Source organism: Thamnophis sirtalis, unplaced genomic scaffold (assembly GCF_051295495.1).
Source record: "Thamnophis sirtalis isolate CommonGarterSnake01/CBP01778 unplaced genomic scaffold, rThaSir2_p1.2 scaffold_8, whole genome shotgun sequence".
NCBI lineage: Eukaryota > Metazoa > Chordata > Lepidosauria > Squamata > Natricidae > Thamnophis > Thamnophis sirtalis.
The window spans coordinates 11,363,494-11,378,362 of record NW_028261388.1 but is presented as its reverse complement, the minus strand read 5'-3'; the positions used below and the strand labels follow the sequence as shown (position 1 = coordinate 11,378,362).

The window sequence follows — 14,869 nt, the reverse complement described above, 5'->3', positions numbered from 1 at the left end:
AGATCTGAGTCTGTGCAGAGAATTGAAACAGAAACTTACAAAGAAAGCAGTCTGCTGCTCTGAGAAGTAAACTAGCCGTCTCTCTGGGCTTGTCCGCTGAAATGAACTAACTGCTTGAGTTTGCCTGTAACTCTCCTGCCTTGTGTTTACTTGGAAGAACCACCTGTTGGTATTGTACATTTATTCATCTACTCTTATGTATATGAAGAAGTTAGTGAATCCAGCTGAATCAGTTAATCTGTGTGTGCTTCTGGATTTGAATTTATGCAACAAAATCGGACAAAACACAAAGCAAGCAATGACAATCCAGATTACATAGTAATGCCACTTCTGATATACTTTTCATGTTGCAAGGAGCAAAGCAGGTCAGAATGAAAGAAAAGATTTGTATCAATGAGAAAGTCACTACATTCCTTTTATTAAAGCAGAGAAATATTCAAATTGGAAATTCAATTGTCACAGAAACATAATTCCTTAGGTGTTGTCGACATCCGATCCATATCTTTTCAATGTAAGACTAAACAAATAATTATGAGATTCTATAGTGCTGAGATTGGTTGTTTTCTTGCAGATGTTTCATTACCAAACTAGGTTAACGTCATCAGTGTTCGTAAGATGTGGGGTTGGCGGTTGGTCAGAGTGCTCTTGATGGTTCCTTGATTAGGCTGTTGTTTACTCTTAGATTGGTTGTCTGAATTGGTAGTTCTTTAATTGGGGTATTGTTTGCTTCTTGATTATTGATCTAATGTTGGTCTTGGTGTTAAGCTCTATTCATCTGGGTGCCGATTGCCTTGATTTCAGAATGTTGGGCAAAAGTTCTTATTTCTCTCCAATCATTTGTCCTGGGAAACTTAGTTTATCTTTTTGTTGTTTCCTTTTTGATAGTCCTTTTGAATGCTATGTAGATGTTGTTTATCTCTATGTGCCTGTTGACGGCTGATTTATCTGACTACCAGGCTTCCAGAAACTCTCTAGCATTTTCTTGACTTGGCTTGGTCTACGATGCTCACGGTTTCCCAGTTGAAATTATGGATAAGTCTGTCCATATGTTGTGAACATTCTCTCACCTGGCATATTTTTTTAAAACATTACTTTAATTGAAAATTAAAAACTGGAAGCTGACATACCGCAAAGTACAAGTCTCTAGCTTCAACTTCACTTCCAAGATGTATACTTGGAAAATAAAAAATGGCTGGTATCCAAAACTCTAATATGTTTTTAGGAGAGGGCACTTAAAAAAAAAAGGCTAGGATGAGCTGAGCTGGCAGAGAGTATCTTTGGGGAGCTAAGCGGTTTAGAATATGAATAATCTCAGTGAAGCAGTGTATTTCTGGTAAGTGGTTCGTTTGTGAACCGGCCACTCCCTTTTGAAGCAGACATTTGGTGAAAGCATCACTTTTCAAATATGTTCCCAAAAGTGATTGCTTAATTTGAAAAAATAAAAAGGCACCTGAAGACCATCTAGTCCCGGGATGGGGAATCTATGGCACGTGTGCCAGAGTTGGCACACAGAGCCCTTTCTGTGGGCACGTGCACCATCACCAGCTGCTCTTCTGGTTTGTGGAACACACCTATGCGCTGGCCAGCTGGTCTTTGTGGGCAGAACGCCAGAAAACAGCCTAAAAATGGGCTGAAAAATGGCTGAAATCAGCCAAAAAATTGCCGTTTTAGGGCCGTTTTCAGACTGGTTTTGAGAGTGCCCGAAAATGGCATGAAAAACAGTCTGTTTTTCAGCCAGCTGCTCTTCCCGTTTCCGACATGCACATGCACACCAGTCAGCTGGTCTTCAGGTTTCCGGCATGCATGTATGCACACATGCACATGCGTTCTAGTTTGGGCACTTAGTGCCGAAAAGGTTCACCATCCCCGATCAAGTCCCAGCCACCCATTGTCTCCTATCTTCATATCAACCGCTGAAGGTTGGCCTTGATTTCAGAACTGTTGACCAACATTCTTATTTTCTCTCCAATCATTTACCCTGGGAAACTTAGGTGCAATTCTTTTCAACTTCAGGGAGGGAAAAATATTGTACATTTGTCAGCATGGACAAACATCGGCCTAAAACATCCATCACTGCTAGGCTGGGGATAATTTTTTTTAAAAATAACAATAATAAATTCATCAGATATTCAAAATAATTACAGGATTGCTTTGAGTCTTCAGTGCCTACTGCTGATTTGTTGATAGGGAAGCTGTCATTCATTAACACATAATAAACACCTCATTGGTAATTAAATGTCACCATTTTTAATTGATTTACCTTCTTGTCTTCCTTTGAAATAGCTTTAACTATTGTTTTTGTTCCACTAGCAAGGCTACGTGATATGCTAACACCACTCCAGCACTCTCAAATATTAAAACTTAAAAGTGCCCTTGAGTGGTATCTCTAAATCTCTACTGACTAAAAAAGAAAATGAGATTTCAGGAACTGGTGGAAAAGAAAGAGAACAGGAAAACAAAGCAAAGCGAACGAACACAAAAACAGAAGCTTGAATGAAGATTAACTCAATGAACCCATTTCTCCTTTTCATTGGAAAAATGTAGAAGCTTTTTGTTGTTGTTGTTCACTTGACTTGATTTCAGTGTGAAAATGGCAGAATCTGAGGGCAGAGTGAAAAGAGGGATCAGCCTAGAATCCTTTTGTAGTCACAAGCAGACAAATTCTTTTGACCCTTATCTAACTCCAAGCAGATGCTGTTAGCTGAGAAGATTCCTCTACATAGGCTTTTTAGCAATAAGGTAAAGGTAAAGGTTCCCCTCGCACATATGTGCTAGTTGTCCCCAACTCTAGAGGGCAGTGTTCATCTCCGTTTCAAAGCCAAAGAGCCAGCGCTGTCCCAAGACATCTCTGTGGTCATGTGGCTGGCATGACTTAATGCTGAAGGCGTATGGAACGCTGCTATCTTCCCAACAAAGGTGGTTCCTATTTTTTCTACTTGCATTTTACATGCTTTCCAAACTGCTAGGTTGGCAGAAGCTGGGACAAGTAACGGGAGCTCATTCCATTACGCGGCGCTAGGGATTCGAACCGCTGAACTGCCGACCTTCTGATTGACAAGCTCAGCGTCTTAGCCACTGAGACATTCCTTTTTGGCCATAGATCTGTTTAATTGGACATTCATGTATGGATTTGGTCTTCCATGTCTGGCAGAAATGGTTATTTAATTACAAATATTTCTGGGAGGAGTCCGTAAACTAGATCCACTTTAGTGTTGCTTTGGTCTTGAATACTGCAGAGAAACAGCCTTGGCAGTACCACATGGCCAGCTGATTAGCAAGCTAGCTGGGTGTGGGATAAATGATAGGAGAATTAAATGAGTACATAGTTGGCTCAAAAATTGCACTCAAAGAGTACGCATCAATAGTTGCTCATCATAACTAAAGAGTAATGTCATGTGGAGTGGTACCAGGATCCTTGTGCCTGGGGGCTCTCATCTTCAATACTTTTTCTAATGATTTGGAGGAAGAGCTGCAGGGATTGCTTATCAAATTTTCAGATGACACACAATTGGGGGAGGTAGCTAAAAGCCCCAAAATAGTAATACAAGGCTAGCGAAATGGTCTGAAAAGAATGGACTGAAGTTTAACAGAGATAGATATCAAGTGTTCTGACCTAGGCTTCCCCAAAAAGTACAAAGCTGATTCCTGGTCCCGACAAAACCCCTTTTATTAAATGAATATGAATTCATCTCATTCACATTCAGCAAAGGCAGTAAACAGTCTTTCAAAGGTGAAGTTATGACCACAGACCTTATCTATCTTGGAAAGCTGCCATGTAAATATTTTTCAAACGCAGTACTACTGTGCAAGGAAAGACTTGGCACAGAGTCTCTGAGATTCATGGACAGATCTTCACATTCCTGAAACCAACGAACGAATGAATTGTTTCCTGCAAAAGCCCACTCCCCTTCCGCTCCTCTTTTATTTCCTATTTCCGATTCACTGTCCATCTGTGGCTTTACTCCCAAGTTGACCCTGATTTCTCAGCTGTTCTTTTTTTCTGGCACTTCCGCACTTGCGCACACTGGGAACAGGCTCCAGCTGTTCCTCTGCTTCACTGATATCTGACTCCGAAGGCAGCTGAGAACTGCCAGACAGCTTTGGCCCTCTCTCTGCCTCTGGCGCAGAGCCCGCGTCAGAGCCTTCCTCAGCCTCTAGGAACTGGCCCATGTTCCTCCCCAATCTCCCCACTGTCCAACTCTGCTGCCAGCTCCACTGGCGGGCCACAAAACCAAGTGCTTCACGTGTAACAGAAATCCGATGCGTGAGAGTGTACTGGCTTGGAAATGTTTGTTTTATAGCAAAATCCAATGTGTGTTTATTCAGAACTAAATCTACAGAAGTTCAACGATGCTTAAGTGAATGAAAATGAGGCCTGCAGCCGTTAAGTTCTATATTATTGAATTTTGCCAGGCACAATGAAGGTTAGAGGTCCTTAGTGCTCTCTGAGCTTGCTTGTTTTCTTGCAAACGTTTCGTTAGCCTAACTAGGTAACTAGTGATAGTGCTAGTGCCGGTGATGTTTCCTAGTTAGGGTAATGAAATGTTTGCAAGAAAACAAGCAAGTTCAGAGAGCACCAAGGACCCTTCATTTCAGTGGTGGGTTTCAATTTATTTAACTACCGGTTCGCTCGTGCGCGCTCGCATGCACAGAAGCGACCGGGCCGATCGGCGGAGCCTCCCGCCATCGCCACTACTGGTTCACCAGATCCCGGGTGAACCGGCAGAAACCCACCTCTGCTTTATTTCAACCCTGAGCTACAAATATTCTCCTTTATTGACAACTAGCGAATAATCCAGCGTTGCCTGGGTATTTATTTATAGGGAGAAAATGCCTGAACCAAATGTAATTTCTAATGTTGCACTTTCCCCCTTACCAGAGGGAGCCTCCTTGTGGAGTACCGTGAAGCTATTACCATGGCAACTCCATTGCGCTGTATAGTAGAAGCCATTTTACGGCAGTACAGTAGAAGCCATTTTAAGGCACAACAGGCTGTATCTTAACGTAACACTCCCACCCCCTCCTGGAAGGGTTCTAGGGGTGTCTTACCCCCACAGTATTTGTTTCCGGAGAATAAGCCATCTGTGTATCAAGTTAGGTTGAAATTGCTTGAGGTGTTGCAGAGTTATGCTGGAACATACACACACAAACGCACAGACGTTTATATTTATATATGGGTCGAAGCATAAATTAGTGACAAAGGAACCCAAGTTAAATATAGGCAGTGATGTGTACAGTGCAAAAAGCCCTTCACTCCTGTTATTCCTTACCCAACTATAAAACGAAAGGGTTATTTTTAAACCTTATTTGGGTAAACTTGCCTGTTTTAGAATCGATCTGGAATTTTCCTTTTTCGTTACCCGATCTGATGAGGTAGGTGATCTCTGCGTTTGTACCAATGTCTTTGCTGGTGGCAAACACAAAAAGTATCTCGGCATTCGGGGAGGTGTCCTCGGGCACCTCAACCAGGTAGTCTCTCCTCTCAAAGACAGGGGGGTTGTCATTAATGTCCAGGACGGTGATTGTAACGGTGGCAAAGGAGGACAGCGTCTGCACGATGCCCTGATCGGAAGCTTTAATGGTGACATTATAGGAAGACTGAAGTTCCCGGTCCAGAGGATGTTCCAGAATGATGATGCCTGAGGACATGTCCACCGAGAAGAAACCTTCTGGAGAATCGGCCAGGGAATACACAATCTTTCGGTTTACCCCTGCAAAAGAGAAGAGGGAGAGGCTGGAGCATTGTTTGGATAGAAAAGTACACTCGGTAAGCGAAGGCCTCTTACATGGGTGAGACCAGGAAGTTTAATTTCTTCTTATTTGGGGGAAGGGAGAGGAGCTCCGTTTTTCCCTCTTAAAAAACAAAAGGCAACCATTATCACTACTCTGTTTTAAACCTCCGAGCACGGGTGTCAAACTTGCCACGTCACATTGCCGTCACGTGACGTTTTCCCCATTCCTGGAGCTGGGGTGGGTGTGGCCTGCAGGTGTGGCCTGTGGCCCATGGGTTGCCAGTTTGACGCCCCTGTTCTACAGAATAATGGAGAGCACAAGGCCTTAGAGAGCACAAATCTGTGGGACAGATTCGGCTCGGGGGTGCTTAGATCTAACCTGCGGGGATGCCCTGGAAACAGTGGAGTGGCCCGCAGTGCCTCTACCAGCGAAAACGGAGCTTCGGAGGGCGTTACGTGGTCCCTCTGAGCTCTGTTTTCACTGGTGGAGAGTTGCAGGTGGCCGTCGCAGCCAAAAATGATGCTTGGGAGAATGTTTTCTCTGGCAAAGCGCTCGGGCATGTCACAGGCATATCTGACATGAATGACCCTGGCCACGCCCACTACCACCCCCCCCCCGAGGTCAAACATAACCCTGATGCAGCTCTCAATGAAATTTGACACCCTTGGGTTAGATGCTGAGCTTGTCAGCTGCAAAGCTGACTGACCGGGTTAGAGACCCAAGCGCTGCGTGACAGATGAGCCCGCGTTATTTGCTCCAGCTCCTGCCCATCTAGCAGTTCGAAAGCATTCAAATGCAAGTAGATAACTAGGTACCACTTCGGTGGGAAGATAACAGCATTCTGGGTGCCTTGGCATATAGTCACACTAATCACATAACCCCAGAAGCATGTTCGGACGATACTGGGTCCCTCAGCTAAGAAATGGACATGAGCACCGCTCCTAGAATTGGACACAACTGGATAGGGGAAACCTTACCTTTACCGAATGATACTAAACCACTAATTTTTAACAATGGTAACTACATAATATTTAAAAGGTGATGGATTCAGAAGTCATGTGTGAACTGCTGGGTTAATCATCCCCCCCCAGGGAAATATCTACTGACTAAGAGAGCCAACTTTCTGAACTAACTTCAGAATGACAGTGATCTGAAATGCTAAAAGTGAAATCAGGACAATTCTTTTTACGATGCAGCAAGGGATTGCTTTCAGCCTAATTGAACACAAATGCAAAAACTAAGTTCTGCACATTTACCATGTTGTTGTTGCCTTAACTGTACAACTTAGCGGTGGCAAAGGGAAACAAACAAAGAACACAACAGTCTTTTAAAGTCAGCATTCCCTTTCCTTTGAAGCCCACAGAAGTAGGAAGACATTTGTTTTCGAGCCAGAACTATTTGCCTGACATCAATCACTTACGAACACAAACTCCACATCCTGCTTCTAGTTATACTTCATTAATTCAAAATGGGGTGACATTACTTTAGTAGGACTTGAAAGATAAAGCTTCCTTCAAGCGTCTGATGATTTCAGGGCTGTCCATATATTTTAGAAGCAGTACAAAAAACGATTCCCTCATGCTTTCTTCTGGGAATTACTTTTTAACTTTCCATTTCACCTTGGAATTTCCGGAGAGCCTTTCTCTCACATGCTAATCGAGAAGGGCTACCCACAAAAAAACAAGCAAAAATGTAGACAGCCATTAGATGGCAACAAAGAGAATCACAATTCTCTTTATAGATTCGCTGCCATCTAGGTTATGGTTTTCCAGGCTGAGCACCAAAGAATGGAGGCCTTTGAACTATGGTGCTGGAGAAGACACCTGCGAGTCCCTTGGAGTGTAAGGCGATCAAACCGGTCAGTCCTAGAGGAGATCAATCCTGACTGCTCTTTAGAAGGCCAGATCCTGAAGAGGAAACTCAAATGCTTTGGCCACCTAATGAGAAGGAAGGACTCACTGGACAAGAGCCTAATGCTGGGAAGGATTGAGGGCAAAAGAAGAAAGGGACGACAGAGAATGAGGTGGCTGGATGGAGTCACCGAAGCAGTAGGCATGAGCTTAAATGGACTCCAGAGGATGGTAGAAGACAGGAAGGCCTGGAAGAATGTTGTCCATGGGGTCGCGATGGGTTGGACACGGCTTCACAATTAACAACAAGTGGTCATACAGATTTTGCAGTGAAAACTCGGAAGGTTAAACCTCCTATAAACCTCACCAACTGGCTACAAGATCATGTGAAGTGTTAATACCACTTTATAATGCCTTGGTAAGGCCACACTTGGAATACTGCATTCAGTTTTTGTCGCCACGATGTAGAAAAGATGTGGAGACTCTAGAAAGAGTGCAGAGAAGAGCAACAAAGAGGATTAGGGGACTGGAGACTAAAACATAGGAAGAATGGTTGTAGGAACTAGGTATGTCTAGTTTAATGAAAAGAAGCACTAGGGGAGGCATGATAGCAGTCTTCCAATATCTCAGGCGTTGCCACAAAGAAGAGGGCATCAAACTATTCTCCAAGGCATCTGAAGGCAGGACAAGAAGCAATGGGTGGAAACTAATCAAGGAGAGAAGCAACTTAGAACTGAGGAGAAATTTCCTGACAGTTGGAACAATTAAACAGGGGAACAGCTTGCCTCCAGAAGTTGTGAAAGCCCCAACACTGGAAGTCTTTAAGAAGATGTTGGATAGCCATTTGTCTGAAACGTTATAGGGTTTTCTGCCTAGGCAGGGGGTTGGACTAGAAGACCTCCAAGGTCCCTTCCAACTCTGCTATTATATTGTATTAACTTTTCCAGCTCAGTCAAGATCAAATAGCTTCAGCCATCAAACTGGGCAATTCTTTTTTTTATAATGACAGAAATGTTATTGTGTAAAACCAATTAACATGGATCGGAATGTAACATACATTTATTTTCCGCTCGATATGTCCGGAGCACAATTCCGTGCTTAGAAAGGCCTGGGGAAGGAGGCCCTGTAATCGAGGCACATTTATAAAACGCAATCATCAGAACAATATATGAACACTTGTCTAAATTATATTACCAAAGATTAGATGACACTCACCAAGGAACAGGGAATTTTTTTTAAAAAAAAAACATTTTTGATTTATCCAAAGGTGATGATATGAAACCTTGAAAAAGTCATTAGGCAGAAATGGTACTTCAATTATAATTTAGAATCTACATGTCGATACACACACAGGATTTATCTCCTAACATTCGGCAGTTATTAAAGGTAAGTAGTATTTAAATTATGATTTTATTATATGCCTACTTGATTCATTGGTATTTTAAAGTCTTTGCAGATTCAAGCCATATAATGAATAGCTTGGTCATCCATCATTACTATTATTTATTCCTATTGCATGAATTACTCTGACCCCTGTCAGGTAAGTTATTGGTGAGTTACATAAAACAGAATAACAAATAGCTACAATTACTATTTACAAGTGAGTACTTATGAAATTTTATTCTTCTAGTTTTTACTCTCAGGAGAAGACGCTATCGTATCCTTTTACGAAAATGAATAAACAAATCAGGACTTTTTTGCAAATTTCCATTTTTTTGATTTAGAGCAGTGGAACAAACCACAATTAAGAATCCATAAGGTAAAGGTTAAAGGTTTCCCCTCGCACATATGTGCTAGTCGTTCCTGACTCTACGGGACGGGGCTCATCTCCGTTTCAAAGCCGAAGAGCCAGCACTGTCCGAAGACATCTCCGTGGTCATGTGGCCGGCATGACTCAATGCCGAAGGCGCATGGAACACTGTTACCTTCCCACCAAAGTGGTCCCTATATTTATACTTGCATTTTTACATGCTTTCAGACTGCTAGGTTAGCAGAAACTGGGACAAGTAAAGGGAACTCACTCCGTTACACTAGAGATTTGAACTTTCTGATCGACAAGCTCAGCATCTTAGCCACTGAGCCACCGCATCCCTCTTAAAGCAGGTATCACTATGCAAATGGGACGCTCTCAAAAGATTTCCACACATGGAGAGGGGGTTGCATGTCTTCGGTACGGAAGGATTTATAGCTGTATTAACAAACTGCTGAATCAAGAGATCTTTCTTTTAATATTCACATATCAATACTGTCATGTTTTATTACCGGCATCATGTGTTTGCATTTGACCTTAATAGCTAACTACAAGTCAAAAGTTAGAAAATGAAATCTGCCCTATTCATCATTAGCTATAAACTCTGCTGGCTCTTTGTTTCTCTTCCTCATTGCTCTACTCTCTTATTTCTATCATTAAGTAGCGACAAAAGGAAAGGCTGTACACACATCTTCTGTTTTCATTCGATTTTTTTTATTTTGATCTGCATTTTGATCTAAAATTCAAATGCAAAATGCAAATTCAAACATTTTAAAGCAGCACTTTCTTCCTATTACGAACAGTAAGAGGTTCAGTGGACAAAAAAAAAATTGGAGAGAAGCAACTTGGAATTAAGGAGAAACTTTCTAACAGTGAGGACAATTCGCCAGTGGAACAGCTCGCCACCAGAAGTTGTGGTTGCTCCAAAAATGGAGGTTTTCAAGAAGAGACCGCACAGCCATTTGTCTGGAATAGTATAGAATTTCCTGCTTGAGTAGAGGATGTTGGACTAAAAGACCTCAGAGATCCCTTCCAACTCTGTAATTTTGTTAAATCCTCATTTTTTTTAAAAAAAATTTTTTGATTTATTTATATTCCACCATTATTATTTCTATAAATAATTCAAGGTTATGAACATACACAACATTCTTTCTTCCTATTTTCCTCACAATAATAAGTTTGTGAGATGGATTAGGCTGAGAGACAATGACTGGACCCAAAGTCACTCAGCTAGCTTTCACGCTAAGGAAGGATTAGAACTCAAGTCTCCTGGTCATTTGCCCGAAACCACTCACTCAGCTTTCATGCCTAAAGCAGAATGAGAACTCACAGTCTCCTGGTTTGATTGGCCCAAAATACCAAGTTGGCTTTCACATGTTTAAGTTGGGACTAGAACTCACAGTCTCCTGGTTTGATTGGCCCAAAATAACCAAGTTGGCTTTCATATATTTAATCTGGGACTAGAACTCACAGTCTCCTGGTTTGATTGGCCCAAAATCACCAAGTTGCCTTTCATATATTTAATCTGGGACTAGAACTCACAGTCTCCTGGTTTGATTGGCCCAAAATCATCAAGTTGCCTTTCATATATTTAATCTGGGACTAGAACTCACAGTCTCCTGGTTTGATTGGCCCAAAATCACCAAGTTGCCTTTCATATATTTAATCTGGGACTAGAACTCACTGTCTCCTGGTTTGATTGGCCCAAAATCACCAAGTTGCCTTTCACATGTTTAAAATGGGACTAGAACTCACAGTCTCCTGGTTTGATTGGCCCAAAATCACCAAATTGCCTTTCACATGTTTAAAATGGGACTAGAACTCACAGTCTCCTGGTTTGATTGGCCCAAAATCACCAAGTTGCCTTTCATATATTTAATCTGGGACTAGAACTCACAGTCTCCTGGTTTCCAGCCTGGTGACCACCACTAGATCTAACTGGGCTAAGACGCTATTTAACCAACAAACATGAGCTTTGGTTTGGGGACCAAATCCCGATGTGAGAACCTCAATTTCTTGTGCTATTTCTGAATTTTACAACTGCTATTAAAAGATAAATGCATAAATTACAAGAGAAATAAAGGCTACCCCTTACCACGTTCTACTTACGCACTTCTAAGTCAGTGTTCCTTTTAGTGTCCTATACTCACCTACATCAGGGTCATTGGCTTGAACTCTTGTCAACAAGGCTTTGGTGGCGGTGTTCTCATAGACACAGGCAGTGTAGTGGTCAGAAGAAAACAGTGGAGGATTATCATTGACATCTTCCAAGATTAGATGGAGTTTTGATTGACAGAACTTCCCTCCCCCATCAGTTGCCCGGGCGATCAGATTGTAGACAGGGGTCTTTTCACGGTCCAACAGAGCTAAGGTTTTGAGCTCCCCTAAAACAAATTTAAGGGGGGGAGGTAGAGAAGGAAAACAGGGAAAAATAAGTGCACGGTCAAAATATCATTATTTTTTTACTAACACCACTATTTTGTTTTTACAAAGTAATTTGTAAATATTATAATATGTAGTGTAAAATTGGAGGTGGTGACCTTTTAAAAGCTGTATGCAATGAAATTTCATTTTCAATGTATCCAATTAGTGTACATTCAAAGTAACAGTAAAGTTATTCTATTCTATTCTATTCCATTTTATTATATTCTATTCAATACTGTTTCTATTCTATTCTATTTTATTCAATACTGTTCTGTTTCTATTCTATTCTATTCCATTCTATTCTATCCAATACTGTTTCTATTCTATTCTATTCAATACGGTTCTGTTTCTATCCTATTCCATTTTATTCTATTCAATACTTTTTCTATTCTGTTCTATTCCATTTTATTCTATTCTATTTAATACTGTTCTATTCTATTTTATTCAATACTGTTCTATTTCTATTCTATTCCATTTTATTCTATTCTATTTAATACTGTTTCTATTCTGTTCTATTCTATTTTATTCAATACTGTTCTATTTCTATTCTATTCCATTTTATTCTATTCTATTTAATACTGTTTCTAGTCTGTTCTATTCTATTTTATTCAATACTGTTCTATTTCTATTCTATTCTATTCCATTTTATTCTATTCTATTTAATACTGTTTCTATTCTATTCCATTTTATTCTATTCTATTTAATATTGTTTCTATTCTGTTCTATTCTATTTTATTCAATACTGTTCTGTTTCTATTCTATTCTATTTCATTGTATTCTATTCAATACTGTTTCTATTCTGTTCTATTTCATTCAATACTGTTCTGTTTCTATTCTATTCTATTCTATTCCTGTTTCCAATCCGATCCTACCCTATCCTATTATTTCTATTCTATTAATTGATCTTAAAATTACAAGGTAATCTTATCGTAAAATGGCTTGGATCCTGAGCCACTGTGTTGTGTGAACAGGACAGCATGTTAAGCCAGTGTTTCTCAACTTTGGCAACTTGAACATGTGTAGACTCTATAACCCTCTGCTCATCATTAACCAGGGACAAAAATAATAATAATTCTGCCTGGAATGTTATGGGAGAGAATCTGGGAATTTGACTCTGTCTCAATGAATCTGCAGTGGACACACACCAGGAAAGTCCGACCTGCATTCAATACCTTGTCCAATCTCCATGGACCATTTATGACACTATCATTTTTAAGGTCTTCCATTTAAAAAAAAGAATCACAACACTCCCTGAATCTCTAAATGCCAAGTTACGTGTGTTCTGACCCAGGCTTCCTTAAAAAGCATGAAGCAGAGTCTAGGTCCCAGCAAAACCTCTTTTATTTACACGACTGTGAATTCCTTTCATTCACAGCCTGCAAGGCTTGGCAAAGAGTCTTTCAGAGGAATGTTTATGAACACGGACCTTATCTCACTTGGAGAGCTGCCAGATAACTAGTTTCCAAACGCAGGGGAAGGCAACACTTGGCACAGAGCCTCTTATTTATTTATTTATTTATTTATTTATTTATTTATTTATTTGTTTGTTTGTTTGTTTATTTATTAATAAAAATTATAGGCTGCCCAATCCCGAAGGACTCCGGGCGGCTTACAAAAAGAAGAGGAAAAAGAAATAATAAAAATAAAAAAGACAGATTTAAAATCGCAACACATGCATTCGTTCTGATCAGGGCTGGACCTCAACAGTGAGGTCAACAGCCCCAGGCTAGCCAGGTTTTAACAGCTTTTCTGAAGGCCATGAGAGTGGGTAAGGTCTGGATCTCTGGGGGTAGCTCATTCCAAAGGGTCAGAGCAGCCACAGAGAAGGCTCTCCTCCGGGGAGCCGCCAGCCGACATTGTTTTGCTGACGGCATCTGAAGGAGTCCCAATCTGTGTGATTTCACCAGCCGCTGGGAGGTATGTGGCAGTAGGTGGTCTCGCAGGTACGCTGGCCCTAAGCCATGTAGGGCTTTAAAGGTAATAACGAACACCTTGAATTGCATCCGAAGACCAATTGGTAGCCAGTGCAGCTCGCGGAGGACAGATGTAACGTGGGTGTAGCTCGGTACACCCAATATCGCTCGCGCATTCTGGACTAGCTGCAGTCTCCGAACGCTTTTCAAGGGTAGCCCCATGTAGAACGCGTTGCAGTAATCACAGTAATCTTATAGTCACAAAGGAACTTTCCTCTCTTGAAACGACCGAAGGAATGAATTGTTTCCTGCAAAAGCCCACTCCCCCTTCACTCCTCTTTTGTTTCCTAATGGGGGGGGCAATCACCTCCAAGGTGTGGCTTTACTCCCACATCAACCCCGCTTTCTTAGTTGTTCTGCTGGCAGCTCTGCGCATGCGCACACTGGGAACAGGCTCCAACTGTTCCTCTGCCTCATTGCTGTCCAGCTCCCTCTCGGCCTGTGACGCAGAGCCCTCGTCTGAGCTTCCCTCAGCCCCCAGTATTGGCCCATGTTCCTCCCCAACCTCCTCATTGCCCAGGTCTGATGGCTGCCGGTGGGCCACAACACTGTGGACCAACCTTGCCTAATCTGCACATTTCTATCACCAACCTAACAAGTTACTGCTGCTAAATTATCAGAATGTCTCCCTTTCCACACTACAACCCCTCCTTGCACCTCCTTCCAAACTGTTAAAAATAAATAAATTGCGTGGCATCGATAAGCAGCTTGGGATGGAGGAAAGTGTACTGCAAGAGAGGAACTGAAGTATCAAGAGGCGGAATAGTGGCAAGCTGCTGAAGAGATGATTGTATAGTGGAAGATTAGACACTCAAGAAAACACTTGGCCCCTTCATCATTAAGTAAGTGCCAAGGCACTCCCCTCCTGCTAGAAAAATTCTCCCTTCCTTTCAAGGCAACGTTTGCAAGCTATATTTCTTCCATTAAACTGAAAGAGACCTCGCAGGGAAAAAAAATGAAAATTTTAATGCACGGCTCTAATGGATAGGCATACAGCGCTCTAAGACTGGAAGTAACACACGCGGGCTTCACTCAGGCAGAAGAATAATTGTAGATAACGGTTAGTCATGCGTGTGGCCAATCACACCAGCAAAGAGGGGAGTAACAATTGCCACGGGCTCATTTCTGGGTTAAGATCC

General features: G+C 41.6%; 1 protein-coding gene across 7 annotated transcripts in view; it reads right to left on the bottom strand.

Moving 5' to 3' along the window:
• The window catches only part of FAT3 (FAT atypical cadherin 3), a 553,941-nt gene that overhangs the window by 78,853 nt on the left and 460,219 nt on the right, over positions 1–14,869 (bottom strand). For all 7 annotated transcript variants that reach the window (XM_087721078.1, XM_087721079.1, XM_087721081.1 and 4 more), the window contains 2 exons: positions 11,484–11,717; positions 5,322–5,711 (listed from right to left, as the gene is read on the bottom strand). In XM_087721078.1, coding sequence (XP_087577204.1) covers positions 5,322–5,711; positions 11,484–11,717 — 624 coding nt within the window. The remainder of the gene's footprint in view (positions 1–5,321; positions 5,712–11,483; positions 11,718–14,869) is intronic.